General features: G+C 52.8%; 1 protein-coding gene across 4 annotated transcripts in view; it reads right to left on the reverse strand.

Moving 5' to 3' along the window:
- The window catches only part of CAMSAP3 (calmodulin regulated spectrin associated protein family member 3), a 93,726-nt gene that overhangs the window by 41,755 nt on the left and 37,589 nt on the right, over positions 1-14,382 (reverse strand). For all 4 annotated transcript variants that reach the window (XM_075577276.1, XM_075577277.1, XM_075577275.1 and 1 more), the window contains exons 2-4: positions 6,662-6,915; positions 6,345-6,473; positions 5,960-6,043 (exon numbers count right to left, since the gene is read on the reverse strand). In XM_075577276.1, coding sequence (XP_075433391.1) covers positions 5,960-6,043; positions 6,345-6,473; positions 6,662-6,915 — 467 coding nt within the window. The remainder of the gene's footprint in view (positions 1-5,959; positions 6,044-6,344; positions 6,474-6,661; positions 6,916-14,382) is intronic.

Below are 14,382 nucleotides of genomic sequence, written 5' to 3' on the forward strand. Positions count from 1 at the left end.
GGATATCAGCCGGTGCCACAGATGACTGGCCACCGCTGGTTGATCACCAGAGTCCTTCCCCTGAAGGAAAGCATTTTTCGACAGATATGCCCATGACCCCAGATGAGTGATGACTCGTTCTTCAAGATTACTGAAGTTTTCTGGGTCCGGGTTCTCCGCAGCAGGCAGGTAGACTCCCAGATACTTGATAGTATCACTCCCCCATGAGACATTGCGAAACGCAGGGGGGGGGCAAGGAGTCTACCTGTAAGGGACCCCCCAAAAGGCCGGAGCACTTGGACCAGTTGATCTGAGCTGAAGAGGCCGCGGTGTAGACTTCTTGGTACGCGTGCGCCCGCTCCAGATCAACTAGGTCCTGGGCCACAAGAAGCACATCATCATCATGTCAGACTCCCGCAGCACCAGCCCGGTGAGCCTCTTCCTCAGCAGGCAAAGGAAGGAATCGATGGCCAGCGCGTACAGTTGCCCGGACAGGGGGCATACTTGACGTACTCCCCGACCAAATGCCAAAAGGTGCCGTCAGGGACCAATTAATCTTCACCAGACACTCTGCAGAGGCGTAAAGTATCTGGAGAAGGCCCACAAATTGTGGGCCAAAGCCAAACGCCTGCAGGGTCTGTATGAGGTATCGGTGATCCACCCTGTCAAACGCCTTCTCCTGATCTAGGGACAGAAAGGCGAGTGACCGACCAGTCTTCTGCGCATGGTGCAGCAGGTACCGGACCAGAAAAAATTTATCATGAATGCTCCGGCCCGGGATAGTATAGGACTGGTCGGGGTGAATCACCTGTGCTAGCACGGACTTGATCCTCAGCGAGAGCGCTTTGGCTACGATCTTATAGTCCATGCTAAGCAGCAAGACCAGTCGCCGTTTAGCGATCTGGCGGAGATCCCCCTTCTTCGGTAGCAGAGACAGTACTGCCTGCCGACACGAAAGGGGCATCTCACCGGTTTCCAGGGCTTCGGCCAGGACCTCGGTGAAATCGGGTCCCAGCATCACCCAGAAAAACTGGAAGAACTCCACAGTCAGCCCGTCTAGCCCCGGCGCTTTTCAGCGGGACATGAGATGGAGGACTTCAGAGAGCTCGGCCAGAGTCAATGGTAACTCAAGCCGCTCCCTTTCACACTCGCCGACTGTGGGAAATCCCTCCCATAAGACCCTGCATGCGTTCGGCTGGATGGACTCAGGAGAGAAAAAAGGTCTACATAGAACCTCCGGGCTCGTTCCCGGATGCTCTCCGGGTCCATCAGAGGGGAACCGTCCTCTGCCAGTAAGCAGGTGACATGTTTACGATTTCCCCTCTTTTTCTCCAGTGCGTACAAGAGGCGCGACATCTCCCAAAGGAACTGGATGCAGGATCGCACGTACACCCCCCGAGCTTCCAAGTCTCGGAGAGCGCACTTCCTCTCCACGTACGCACTCTGCAGGAATTGGTCCCCTGACACATACAGCCACTCCTCGAGATCGAGCACCTCGTACCTGTATGCTAGCACCTTTGGTGTGCTCCTGACAAAACGAGGCACAGACAAACCTTGCCCACGTCCCACTTCTGCTCTAACGTGGCAAAGTCCGATCTGCAACCTCTCCATGCCATCCAAAAGTCCCAGACCGACGTCGCGAACCCTTGTCCTCCGACAATATATTGTTTAAGTGCCAATAGGTGGCAGAAGGCGTTGCTGGTAGCTGCGCCACCGGCACGGACGCACAATTGGGGTCTGAGAAAGGCACCAGCCTAATGGCACTGGACTGGGCTCGCGACAAGCTGTGGTTGGATATATACAGCCTGTCGATCCGGGACCAGGACATCTGTTCACCCATATACACCCTAACATGGGTGAACTCAGTGGATGCCCCGGGATGTTGTCCTTGTCAGACGTCTACCAAGGAGTTGCGGGCAATGATCTCCCGCAGGGTAGACGCAAAGTATGGGTGTGGCTCTGCACCATTCCGGTCCAGAGCCTCGAGGGTGCAGTTGAAATCACCTCCGAGGACCATGTACTCGTCCGCGTCGACTGTCTCCAGCTATTCAGCTAGTCTGACGAAGAACTGCATTCTCAAGGCTCTGGTGGCAGGAGCATACACGTTCAATAAATTAAACGTGCAGTCCTCGTGCCGGACCCTGAGATGCAACAGACGGCTTGGAACAACAGCTTTGGCAATCAGTAGCTCTGACTGAAAGGACTCCGAGAACAAGGTCACCACCCCACTAGATGACGAAGTGAGATGGCTGAAGAAGACCCCGCCTCGCCACTCCAGATGCCAGCTGGCATCGGCCTCTGGAGTGGTATGAGTTTCTTGCAGGAAACTCACTGAATACCCTTCTGTAAAAAGGAGAGCACCTGGAACCTGCGAACCCCGACCCTACAGCCATTTACATTAAGCGTACCGATGCTCAAAGCCATTGGTAGTCTGGAGTTTTTCTTCTGCTTCCCACAGGTGCTCAGGGTGCTGAATCCTGAGCAGCCATGTGGGCTCGCAACAAGTGGTAAAGCTTCCGGGCGCGAACATGGTCAAGGGTCCCGGAGTTTTTGGCTCTGCGGTTGGCCCTCATATATTCCATGAGAGAGAGTGGAAAATGAGTGAGGCATCCTTCCACCTCTCAAGGGCCAACTGTACCTTCATGCTTCTCTGCCCGTTGAGAGTACTTTCCAGGAACTCAGCTGATTCCTGGGCAGGGAAAACAGGGGTCAGGGAGTCCACCGACTCCGCGGTGTCAGAGGACTCCTCACTGAGCCCCAACTCCCCGGGCTACTCTTAGCTGATGATCTCAAAACTCCCGCCCTTCCCTGCGGGAGTTAATTTCCTCAGCCTTAGCATGGGCCCCCCCTTTGATGTTTTCACGGAGGGTCCATTGTACCCACTATGTTTTACTCTGGAGTAGAAAGTTCAGGGGTAGCTGGTTGTGGTTGGGTGGAGGCAGTGGCCTCAGAGTGACCTTGGGGGCCACAGAGGCACGCAGTGCCTTCACCGCTTCCTCCACCGCCACCTGGGCAGATGAGATATCGCAGGGGCCTGCAGTAATCGTGAGAGGGTTCTCCTCGGTGAGCACCCCATGGGGAGGGTCCAGTCCAGCAGGCGCCTCCTGCAGAGAGCCCAACGGAGACGGCCCACATCAGACGCCTCCCTGATGTAATTTGGAGTACTCACCACAACACCCCCACTCATATCTGCCTCCCCTGCTCCATCCCCCACACCCCCAACAACCCCCTTAAATCGCACTCCCAGAGTCATCCATGGGGGTCAGTCCAAGTTCTTCCCCCTCCTCCAGTGACATGAGCTGGGGCATTGCCCCAGGTATGCCACCCAAAAGGTGGCACAGCCGGAGGGGATCCTGGCCGATCCCAGAGCCCCCGAAGACAGCTGCATCCGGTGTGGTAGATCAACGGAAACAAGTCCCGGGGACTACCTTCCAATTCAGAGAGGTATTGGAAGGCACCCAAACGTCTATGTCCAGGGGCAGGGCCTCATGCTGTATAGCACTCTGGCCTCCCACCCCTGAAACGTTGGGTACCTCCCTTGCCCCTCTCATTTCCTCCAGATTCCATGAGCCTACAGCCTCACCCCGTTGGGGATCTGAAGTGGAATCCGGCCCATACTGGCTGATCTTAACCAGTGGGCCCGACCACCCTGTGCAGAACTGATCCTTTGTTCCACTTAGGAGTCTTTAGAGGGTGAACATAGTAAGGTTCACCCTCCTCGTACTTAGCCACCCTCTTGTTGGTTTTAAACTTCTTCCTGGGAAATGATTCCCCAGGAGAGGGTGCTGCTGTCTCCCCAGCATGAGTTTCATCCCGCTCCCCTGCACGGTGCCTACATTGGGGGTAGGGTGTGCTCAGGGGGGAGACAGCAACAACAACAACAGAGGGTGGCTTTACCAAGGTGGCCTTTTTCCTCTCCCTTTGTTCTTTAGGGAGAGATCCAGAAGTCGCTGCCTGAGCAGGGGCAGCAACCTCTCCTGCGGCCCTAGGGGGGACGTGAGCCCTCGAGGGCCCCACTGTAGCGGCACAGCGGTACAGGGTGTTTTGGCAGAGGGAGGAGTGGGTGCAGGATCTGGGGTAGATCTTTTGTTCTCTTTGGGACAGCTCCTGCAAGCATGCCCCAGCTCCCTGCACAAATAGCACCTAACCTTCTCCGTGCCATAGTACACCATGTACATGATGCCCTCGTAGGGCACCCCAAAGGACCCTTCTGCAGACTCTGTTTGCTCCCTGGCAGCAGCAGTTGCACCTGCCGCCTAAAGGAGAGCACGTGCCTCAGCGCCCTATCCCTGCAGCCCAATGGTATATTTGTAATGGCAGACTTAATGTCTCCCAGAGCTTGCAGGTGGGGGTGCATGAGGCAGTCTGGGAGGAAGGGGGGCACATTAGAAAGCATGATTCTAGTGCCCAACCCTTCCAGGGGTTCAATGGGGATGTAGGTCCCCCCTACTGCAATGCCCCTCTGCACCAGGGTGTGGGTGGCAGCCAGCGTACGGAGGAAGAATACACCCTTTCCGTACACTGCAATCCGCCACCGCCATCACATAAGCCTCAATGCCCTGGCTAGGTGATATTGGGCACCTCAACCCAAGCTTCCTGCTTAGGCATGGTGTGGCCCCAGCATTGTTGTTGCTGGGATTAATGCCTGCAGCTGCCACCTGCGCCCACGATGTAGCTGGGGCTGCAGGGGTTAAGCTACCAGCATGAGCTGGGGGAGGTGCGGCCAGGGCACTAGATGTACCAGGCCGAGAGCTGTGGCCATGATTAGTGCTCCTTGGGACCTTAGGTCTTGGGATCCGGTGCCCGGGTGCAGCCCCTGTTGACCTACTATCTCTCCTCCCCTTAGGCATGATATTAAAAAGCCTACTGTATATGTCAGGGTTGGAGGTAGTGCCCAGGGAGAGAGGTGCAGAGAGGTGCTGTCCGTTTAAGAACTAATTAACTACCTCTCTGCCAAGAGGAAAAAATGTAGCTTTTAAAATTACTGCAGTTTTTTTTATTTCCTCCCTAATTAATTCCTTTTTCCCTAGCGAGGAGCTGCACCACAGTATTCTTAACTTTAAAAGCACAGAGCTCCCAAATCCAAATGAAAAACAAATCAACTTAAAATAAAAGAGCATAAGAAAACCAAACAACCAGTGGTGGGGGAGGGGATGGGGGTTGAAGCTGCAGTTACCAGCCCAGCCAAAGTATAGCTGTGCTGTGGTGAATCACTGCAGCCTCTGGGTGAAAACAAAAAAACACCCAAATAAACCCAAACTCCCTACAAAACACAGTGTATTCCCCTACAGTTCCCACACCAAAATATATCAACTGAAATAAACTTAGAAAAAAATAAAACCGATTTCAAACCAAATGTTTGGGAGCTCTGTTCACATGCTTCCTGAGTGTGGGGGGGGGGAGAGCGCGCAGTTAGAGGAAGGGGGGAGAGCGCGCAGAGGAGGAAGGGGGGAGAGCGCAAGGAGGAGGAGGAGGAGGAGGAGGAGGAGGGGAGAGCACAAGGAGGAGGGGGAGGGGAGAGCGCAAGGAGGAGGAGGAGGAGGAGGGGAGAGCGCAAGGAGGAGGAGGGGAGAGCGCGAGGAGGAGAAGGGGAGAGCGCGAGGAGGAGGAGAAGGGGAGAGCGCGAGGAGGAGGAGGGGAGAGCGCGAGGAGGAGGAGGGGAGAGCGCATGGAGGAGGAGGAGGGGAGAGCGCAAGGAGGAGGAGGAGGGGAGAGCGCAAGGAGGAGGGGAGAGCGAAGAATAAAAGAGGAAGAGGGAAAAAGAGAGATGAACAGACAATGAATACACAGGAAGTATTTTCAGGGGTTGAGTTCTCCTCAACTCATACAATTTGATAAAAAGTAGCCTATTAAGAATGACCTCTTGGGCCTGGCCAGGGGGTAGTGCTACAGAGCCCACCACCTCTAGGGCTGGACACACAGAAGCGCACACAAGGTGTGGGAGAGGGGGCAGCTTTTCCCCAAGGGAGGGGGTACTTACCTCGGCTTGGTTCTGCCCCTCCTGGGCAGGTGGCTGCTTCTGCCACTGCTCCCTCTCCGTATCTTCTTGCAGCTGACGATTTACCTGGGGGGGTGGGGGGGGGCAATATATGATGGGTGAGCTCTATCTGCCCTCTGGAGCGAGTAGGGGAAGATCAGGGCATGAAACCCAAAGGGAGGGAAGGAAGGGTGAGAAAGGGGGAGGAAGGGTGAGAAAGGGGGAGGAAGGATGAGAAAGGGGTAGGAATCCCTGAATGGGGAAGTCCAAGGCCTTCAAATGGGGGGGGGGGGGGGGGGCATTAAGGGAGAACTGGGGGGAAGTGCAAGGCCTTCAAATGGGGGAGGGGCGCATTAAGGGAGAACTGGAGGGGGCGTGGCTTCCATACCTTGTCCACCCAATCAAGAAGCTTCATCTCCACACCCCCTTGGTCAGGCTCTGCTCTTGAGGGAAGAGGGTCAGCACAGTGGGTGGAGTAAGCGGTCATCAGAGCGTCAATCACAGAAAGGTGAGCAGCCTGTGAGGAGCAGAGATTCATGTGTCAACTCCCAGGCCCCCACGCGCACCGCCTTCCCCTGCAACCCCTTCCCCTACACCTTCCTCTTTTACCCCTGCCCCCACATGCCACCTTCCTCTGCCCCCACTGCCCCCACACACCGCCTTCCTGTGTTACCCCTGAACCCTCACTCCACCCTGTTTTCATACCATTCGGATGGGCTTCTCCCGGAGATCACCGGCTTTGACGGGCTCCCCATGTTGTGCAGGAGCCAGCCCCTTCCGCGCCAGCGCGAGCAGCAGGGCGGCGTTGTCACGCGAGGGAGCAGTGTCATTATGAGGCGTTCCACGGTATGCTCTGCAGTACACATCCGGGGACAACAGGAAGCTGACCACTGCAGGCTTCACGTGTTCCTGCTCATACTGGTCGGTGTAGCAGGGAGAGGCCAACTCCACAGGCACCTCTACGGGAGAGAGGGAGAGAAGAGAAAGGGGAGAGTGAAGAAAGGGGAGTGAGAGGGAGCCTGGCACTGCTGCTGTCTGCGTGTGAGGCTGCTGCCTACATTGCACCTGTTCTGTGTACACAAGAAGGGTGCAGTAGTATGTGTGGGGGAGGCTGGCCCTGCTGTTGCCTGTTTTGTACAGTACCTGTGATGTGTACACATGGAGGGTGTAGTAGAATATATGTGTGAGGGGGAGGCTGCCACAGTCCCTTGCCAGTCCCTTGCCAGCACTGCAGAGGTTAAAGCACCAGGAATTTATAATACCATCGGATTTATACAGCAGGGAGCAGAATACAGGAGATTTAAAGCGGATAATCAGAGTTTATAAACCTCAACATACCAAACCCGTGACACAAGGGACCCATGTCAAATAGAGTCTGTCCCTCTCCCCGCAGGGTGAATGATACAGACAGAAGGGACATGTTTAAGATGGCCACCCTTAAGCTTAAGATGCTGCACTCGAGGTTGCCATTGTGCTGCTAGCAGCAGAGCTTGTACACCTACACGGCTTTTGTGGGGTACTGTTGCACAGAGCCTCACGCTTTCAGGGGCCACGTGCTCAAGCTTCAGACCCACCAGAGGGGACGGGGGATAGATATACATTTGTGTAAAATACCAGCTGCGTGCAAGAAAGTGCAGTGCAAGAGAGTGCAGTATATGCAGCGGTTTTTCTGTAGGGAAGACGGTGTTGGAAATAATAAAAATGTATTTCTAGCTCACCTACAAAACATAATTCATAAAGAAATGCGGTACAAAAAACATTTATCTACTCCCATTCCTAATCACTTTATAAATCACGATATGGAGCTACAGTACTTGCTAATCCATAAAAACAAAAATAGTGCCAGAATCCCCGGAGTTTGATCGGAATGTCCTATTGGGACATCCTTTGAGCTACGTCAGCTCATTACGTCTCGCTAAGCCCCTCCCCAAACTACAGGGGAGGAGGAAACTGCCTGCTTGAGATTCGGAGTGCGCGGGAACGCTGGGCAGTTAAGCCGGGTTCGGATTTCCCCCCCCCCCCCCCCCCAGCGCTTGTGCGGTGTCCTCCAGCATCTTCGAACTGGGCTGGCTTCAAGGAAGGCAACCACGGATGCAGGGGATTAGAGCGCTAGTCAACTTCATTGCGCTCCAACTTCCATCTGCACCACTGGAAACTCCGCTCAAACAGTGCCTGTTGACCTCTACCTGTGATTGGGTTAGCCATTACCATGGTTTCTCCCTTCATTTGCGAGGCGATTTTAATGTAGTCTTTCTGTTACCCTCCTTGCCCGGGCTCTTAAGGAGTTTACACCATGTCCATGGCTCTGCTCAGTCTTTCATTATCCTGGCCAGGGTGCTGGGGCTGGTTGTCGATATGCTGATGGCATAACAGAGGACTGAAAAAATTAATTCGTAAAACAACGTATCGTTCTGGAGGGGGAACAACGCGTTATCGATTACGCAATCAGACAGCGGCGCCCTCCTCTTTGGGCGCGCGTTTCAGCAGAAGGACGTTTTGAACACACACTTTGAACTCAAACTTTATACTAACCTTAGTGTTTCCGTTTAGATCACAACAGTTCAACATATTTACCAGCTACGAAGGAAAAAAAACTCCTACTTCTCGTTTGATGAAAAGGAAAATGGTGGAAGTTCGGCGCAACTGCGCATGTCTGAAAGAAGGCTCCCGGATGTCTCTTCAAAAAACTTTATTGTACACACACCAGAGCTACACCACCGTCTCCCCCTCAACGCGTTTCACCCTTACACAGAGGGCTTCGTCTCGGAGTGGGGAGAGGTACTGGCACTTCTCGTTTAATGAACATGAACCTACCGCAGTGTATCTGGTACTTTTTGATGCAATACAGTGACATGAATTTAGTTAACATCAGTTGATGGTGTACTACATTGTTCTTATATAGTGTTAATATACATAACAGACCTAAAATTATGCAACTTTCTCCAACGAAACACATGAAGCGACGACACTTTTCAAACCAATACTACAACCACCATGCAAAAGGTCCGTAATATTTTACATTTAAGAATGGGGGAGCAAGGGCGTGGGGGGGGGAGGGGGGGGGGGAAACGCATTTACCTTGAATATCAGTGCCAAGTGCTCCCAAACTAATATTTTAGACCCAAATTAAAAAAAAACCGCTTTAGAACATTCTATTTTTTAAATAAAGTAAAAAATCTGGGGAGGGTGGGGGTGTTTATCTAGGAGAGGCCTCAAACCTCAACTATTAGCTTAACATCACCATCTTAATGATGGCCATATTGAAAATGACAATGCCTTGAATTTTATACTTTACGTTTCATAAAGAAAACAAATGAATTAGAAGTATAATCATATTGGCTTTTCCAGTGGTTAGGAATTGGTATTTTACACAGGACAAGGCCAATATGAAGATCGCCACAGCAAGAGGGTGGTCATTTTGAGAAACCAACATATGCTCAAATTCAGATACATTTCCCCAAATCGTCAGCTAATTTAGGTTTGTTTACATTAGAAAAGAGGCGTCTAAGAGGGGATATGATAACTTTATACAAATATATTCATGGACAGTACAAGGAGCTTTCAAAAGAACTATTAATCCCAAGGGCAGTACAAGGACTCAGGGGCATACCTTAAGGCAGGGGTGTGCAAACTGGGGGGCGTAAGATTTTTTTTTTGGGGGGGGGAGGGACAGCACCTAGAGGCCCCGCGTTCTTCCCGACAACGTTTAAATTAAATGCCAGGGGAGGCGTGAGGCCTCTGTAACTCTCGTAACTGCTCTCCGTCGTCTATTCGGTGATGCCTCGCCATGACACCGCCCATGCCAGAGAGCCGGCAAGGAGGGGGGGCATGAGCAGGGGGGGAGGGGTGGAAGAGCAGCCATGGGGGTGCAAACAGAAAAGCTTGCACACCCCTGCCTTAAGGTTGGAGGAAAGGAGATTTCACCAGCAACAAAGGAAAAAGTTCTTTACAGAAGGGGTGCGCAAACTTTTCCCCGTGCGCACCCCTGCCTGCTCTCCTCAGCGCCTCGCACCCCACCCCCCCCATCGGCAAATGACGTGTGGGGTCATGTGACGCCAGGTTACCAGGACGACGCTTCGCTGGAAGGCAAGTGTATTATAGAGGACTTGCGCGGTCCCCTGGCATTTAATTTAAAAATGCCTGGGGGGAGAGCGCGGGACCTCTATAACTGTCGCGCTGCCCCCTTTCTCCCCCCCCCCCCCAGAAAATCTAGCGCGCCCCCCAGTTGTGTACCCCTGCTTTACAGTAAGGGCAGTTACAATGCGATATTCATTACCCATGGAGACTGTGATGGCTAGGGTTGCCAGGTGTCCGGTTGTGAACCAGACAGCCCAGTATTTTGCCCCTGCGTCCGGTATAAAATGAAAGGTCATATCGGACATATGTCCAGTATTATCTCTCTCCGAACGCAGGGGGGGGGGGGGGCGGCCGGTCAGAGCAGTTGCTGCCATGCCCGGCTCTCCCCCAGCTTCAGCTTCTCTCTCCCTGTCTGAGGTGTCTGATGCTGACCTGCGCCGGGTCCTCTGATGTCAGCACCGGAAGTCGGCAGGGCTCAGGTTCCGGTGAGCACCGGCGTGAGGGGGAGGCCCGGCGCGTGTCAGCATCAGACACCTCGGCGTGGGACAGACAGGGAGAGAGAAGCCTAAAGCTAGGGGAGAGCCGGGCGTGGCGGCAACTGCTCTGACCGTCCGCCGGCCCCCCTGCATCCCCCCCATCATCCTCCGCTCCCCCTCCACAGGCACCCTCCTCCCATCCACAGCCACCGCTCCCCCTCCCCCCCGCAGCCACTGGGCCCGACACGACACCATCCCTAAGGTAAGTGAGTTTTATTGGGGAGGTGGTGGTATTTTGTATATGTAATGGGGAGGTGGGGGTATATATTGTGTATGTTTTGGGGAGGTGGGGGTATATTATTTATATATTCGGGGGCATGGGGGTATATTTTTATATGTATTGGGAGGGGTGGGGAGCGGTCCGCATCTTTTACCATTGTGTCCAGTATTTTTGGACAAGTCACCTGGCAACCCTGGTGACGGCAGATACAATAGATATCTTCAAAAAAAAAGTTGGACATCTTTTTTTACGGTGACCATATTTTTCCCGGGACAAATTTCCCGCAAGCGCGACCGGCAAGTGCCCATCGCGCAAACGTGACTAGCACGCACCTGCGAACAGCCAAAAACAGATATTTAAAAGAAAAGTCAGGACCCGGGGCAAAGACCAATAAAAAAGGGACTTGCGGCTAAACCGGGACGTCTGGTCACCAGAATCTTTTTAGAAAAGAAAAGTATACAGGGATATACCAAATAAGTAAACATGGGAAGGATGTTGATCCAGGGATTAATCTGATTGCCAATATTTGGAGTCAGGAAGGAATTTATTTTTCCCCTTATGAGAAACCAGTGGATGATATTTCACTGGGGTTTTTTCTTTGCCTTACTCTGGATCTGTACTGTAAATACAAATATAGGATAAAGTATCTGTCATCTAAATGTAACATAGGTTGAACTTGATGGACGTACGTCTTTTTTCACCTCATCTACTATGTAACTATTTAATTAGAAACAATAGAAAATAAACATAATTTTATTCATTGGTGTACTGCAGCGTTTCCCAAATGGTGGGTCGCGACCCGGCACCGGGCCACGGCACCAAAATTGCCGGGTCGCAGCGAGGCTGGCCGCGCGCGCGGTGGCTCCCGTCCCCCCCGCTCAAGTTAAAAAAAAAATGGCGGCGATTCCCCCCGCTTGCGCAGGGCAAGCAGGGCCCGCTCCCTTCCTCCTCCCCGCTCCCAACGTGGGACGGAGGAGGAAGTACCAGCTCCTCTGCGGCCCGCACGTTACGTGGGACGGAGGGGGAAGTACAAGCTCCTACTGCGGCCCGCTTCCCCCCGCGGCCAGCTTCCCGAGCTCACCTCCCGTGGCACCCCCTCCCGAGCCCACCTCCCGTGCCCACCTCCCGTGCCCCCAAGCCCACCTCCCGTCCCAGGCAGCAGGGGATATCGGGGGCAGCAGGGGAAAGCGTCCGGCGGCAAGGTAAGTCACCCCACCCAGTCACTGCCTCCCACCCAAGTGTCCCTGGCCCCCTCCCACCCACCCAAGTGTCCCTGGCCCCCTCCAACCCACCCAAGTGTCCTTGGCCCCCTCCCACCCACCCAAGTGTCCCTGGCCCCCTCCCACCCAAGTGTCCCTGGCCCCATCCCACCCACCCAAGTGTCCCTGGCCCCATCCCCTCCACCCAAGTGTCCCTGGCCCCCTCCCCCCTCCAGTCACTCACATCCATCGTTGCCTGTAATTCACTGTTTGTGTCTGTGTGCGTATAGGGGAGAGCGTGTGTGTGTGTATCTGTATCAGTGTGTGTGTGTGTCTGTGTGTAAATCAGTGTCTGTGTGTATCAGTGTAAGTGTGTGTGTATCAGTGTCTGTGTATCAGTGTTTGTGTGTGTGTGTAGCAGTGTCTGTGTGTGTAGCAGTGTCTGTGTGTGTAGCAGTGTCTCTGTGTGTGTAGCAGTGTCTCTGTGTGTGTAGCAGTGTCTCTGTGTGTGTAGCAGTGTCTCTGTGTGTGTAGCAGTGTCTCTGTGTGTGTAGCAGTGTCTCTGTGTGTGTAGCAGTGTCTCTGTGTGTGTAGCAGTGTCTCTGTGTGTGTAGCAGTGTCTCTGTGTGTGTAGCAGTGTCTCTGTGTGTGTAGCAGTGTCTCTGTGTGTGTAGCAGTGTCTCTGTGTGTGTAGCAGTGTCTCTGTGTGTGTAGCAGTGTCTCTGTGTGTGTAGCAGTGTCTCTGTGTGTGTAGCAGTGTCTCTGTGTGTGTAGCAGTGTCTCTGTGTGTGTAGCAGTGTCTCTGTGTGTGTAGCAGTGTCTCTGTGTGTGTAGCAGTGTCTCTGTGTGTGTAGCAGTGTCTCTGTGTGTGTAGCAGTGTCTCTGTGTGTGTAGCAGTGTCTCTGTGTGTGTAGCAGTGTCTCTGTGTGTGTAGCAGTGTCTCTGTGTGTGTAGCAGTGTCTCTGTGTGTGTAGCAGTGTCTCTGTGTGTGTAGCAGTGTCTCTGTGTGTGTAGCAGTGTCTCTGTGTGTGTAGCAGTGTCTGTGTGTGTATCAGTGTGTGTGTGTGTATCAGTGTGTGTGTGTGTATCAGTGTGTGTGTGTGTGTGTATCAGTGTGTGTGTGTAGCAGTGTCTGTGTGGCTGGGTGTGTGTGTCAGTGGCTGGGTGTGTGTGTCAGTGGCTGCGTGTGTGTGTATCAGTGGCTCTGTGTGTGTATCAGTGTGTGTGTCAGTGGCTGCATGTGTCAGTGGCTGTGTGTATCAGTGGCTGTGTATGTGTGTGTATCAGCGGCTGTGTGTGTGTCTGTGTGTGTATCAGTGGCTGTGTGTGTATATATCAGTGGCTGTGTGTGTGTATCAGTGGCTGTGTGTGTCTGTGCAGGCCCTATAGGCCAGTATAGGCGATAACATATTTAGTGGGTCACGAAAAAGAAGTTAAAAAATAACCGGGTCACGGAAAAAAAAGTTTGGGAAATGCTGGTGTACTGCAAATATAAAATACCACTTTTGAGCATATTCACATATCCCAGACAGGTGTAATTGGTGTAGATTTGCTAACAGATGAAGCAAAAAGGTTCAAACTACTGTACCACTACTAACGACTTCACTGTCACAGGAGACTAGACTTATGTCGGGATCGCAAGCACCAGACAGAACGAAAGACTTCAATAAACAGAGTTTACAGGAGCAGCACAATGCACAAATGCAAGCTTAACTCACCAAAACAGAGGCTTACGGGGTGGGGAATCCCAGAAGGTCTTCCACAATCGTCCATCTAGCGTATCTCAGTACCTTGGGTGAGCTTTCAGGTTCAAATTTCCTGTAAGTCTGACACCAAGACTAGCTAGGAACCAAGTAATAACGGTGGAGCTCTGGTCGGCATTGGTTTACATATTTTCCCAGCCTTCCCTCTGATACCATGGAAGACCAGGTAATGACCAATCAGCAAAGAGATGGTCTTTGCTGGCCAATTAGGGAACGAGGGCTCGTCTGAGACGGACCAATCAGAACCGTGGGAGGTTACAAAGTTGTAGGGCAGTGAACGGTGGTGGGCTTAAGGGGAGTGGGAAATTCAAACTAACCAATGGGAATTTAGCCGACAGGGTCCAGGCCTCCGTTTCGATTTTCAGCCCGATAATTCTTGCATAGTTATGCGCCTCAGATTTAGGGGTGAACAATGGCTCAGTTTTTGGAATACACGTTCCCCGACCTGAGTCCAAGCCCTCCCCCAATTCTCCAGTGTTCCCAAGCAAATCACCTAGCCCAAATTAAATAATTAGATTACATGTAAATAGTAATACTACGTCTCAACACAATTTTATTTGTATTTAGAAGGAAGTGGAGAGATAGGCGACTGTTAATGCAGACAAATTAAGACTTTGGCCTAATAACCCGG

This window comes from Ascaphus truei, chromosome 20 (assembly GCF_040206685.1).
Source record: "Ascaphus truei isolate aAscTru1 chromosome 20, aAscTru1.hap1, whole genome shotgun sequence".
NCBI lineage: Eukaryota > Metazoa > Chordata > Amphibia > Anura > Ascaphidae > Ascaphus > Ascaphus truei.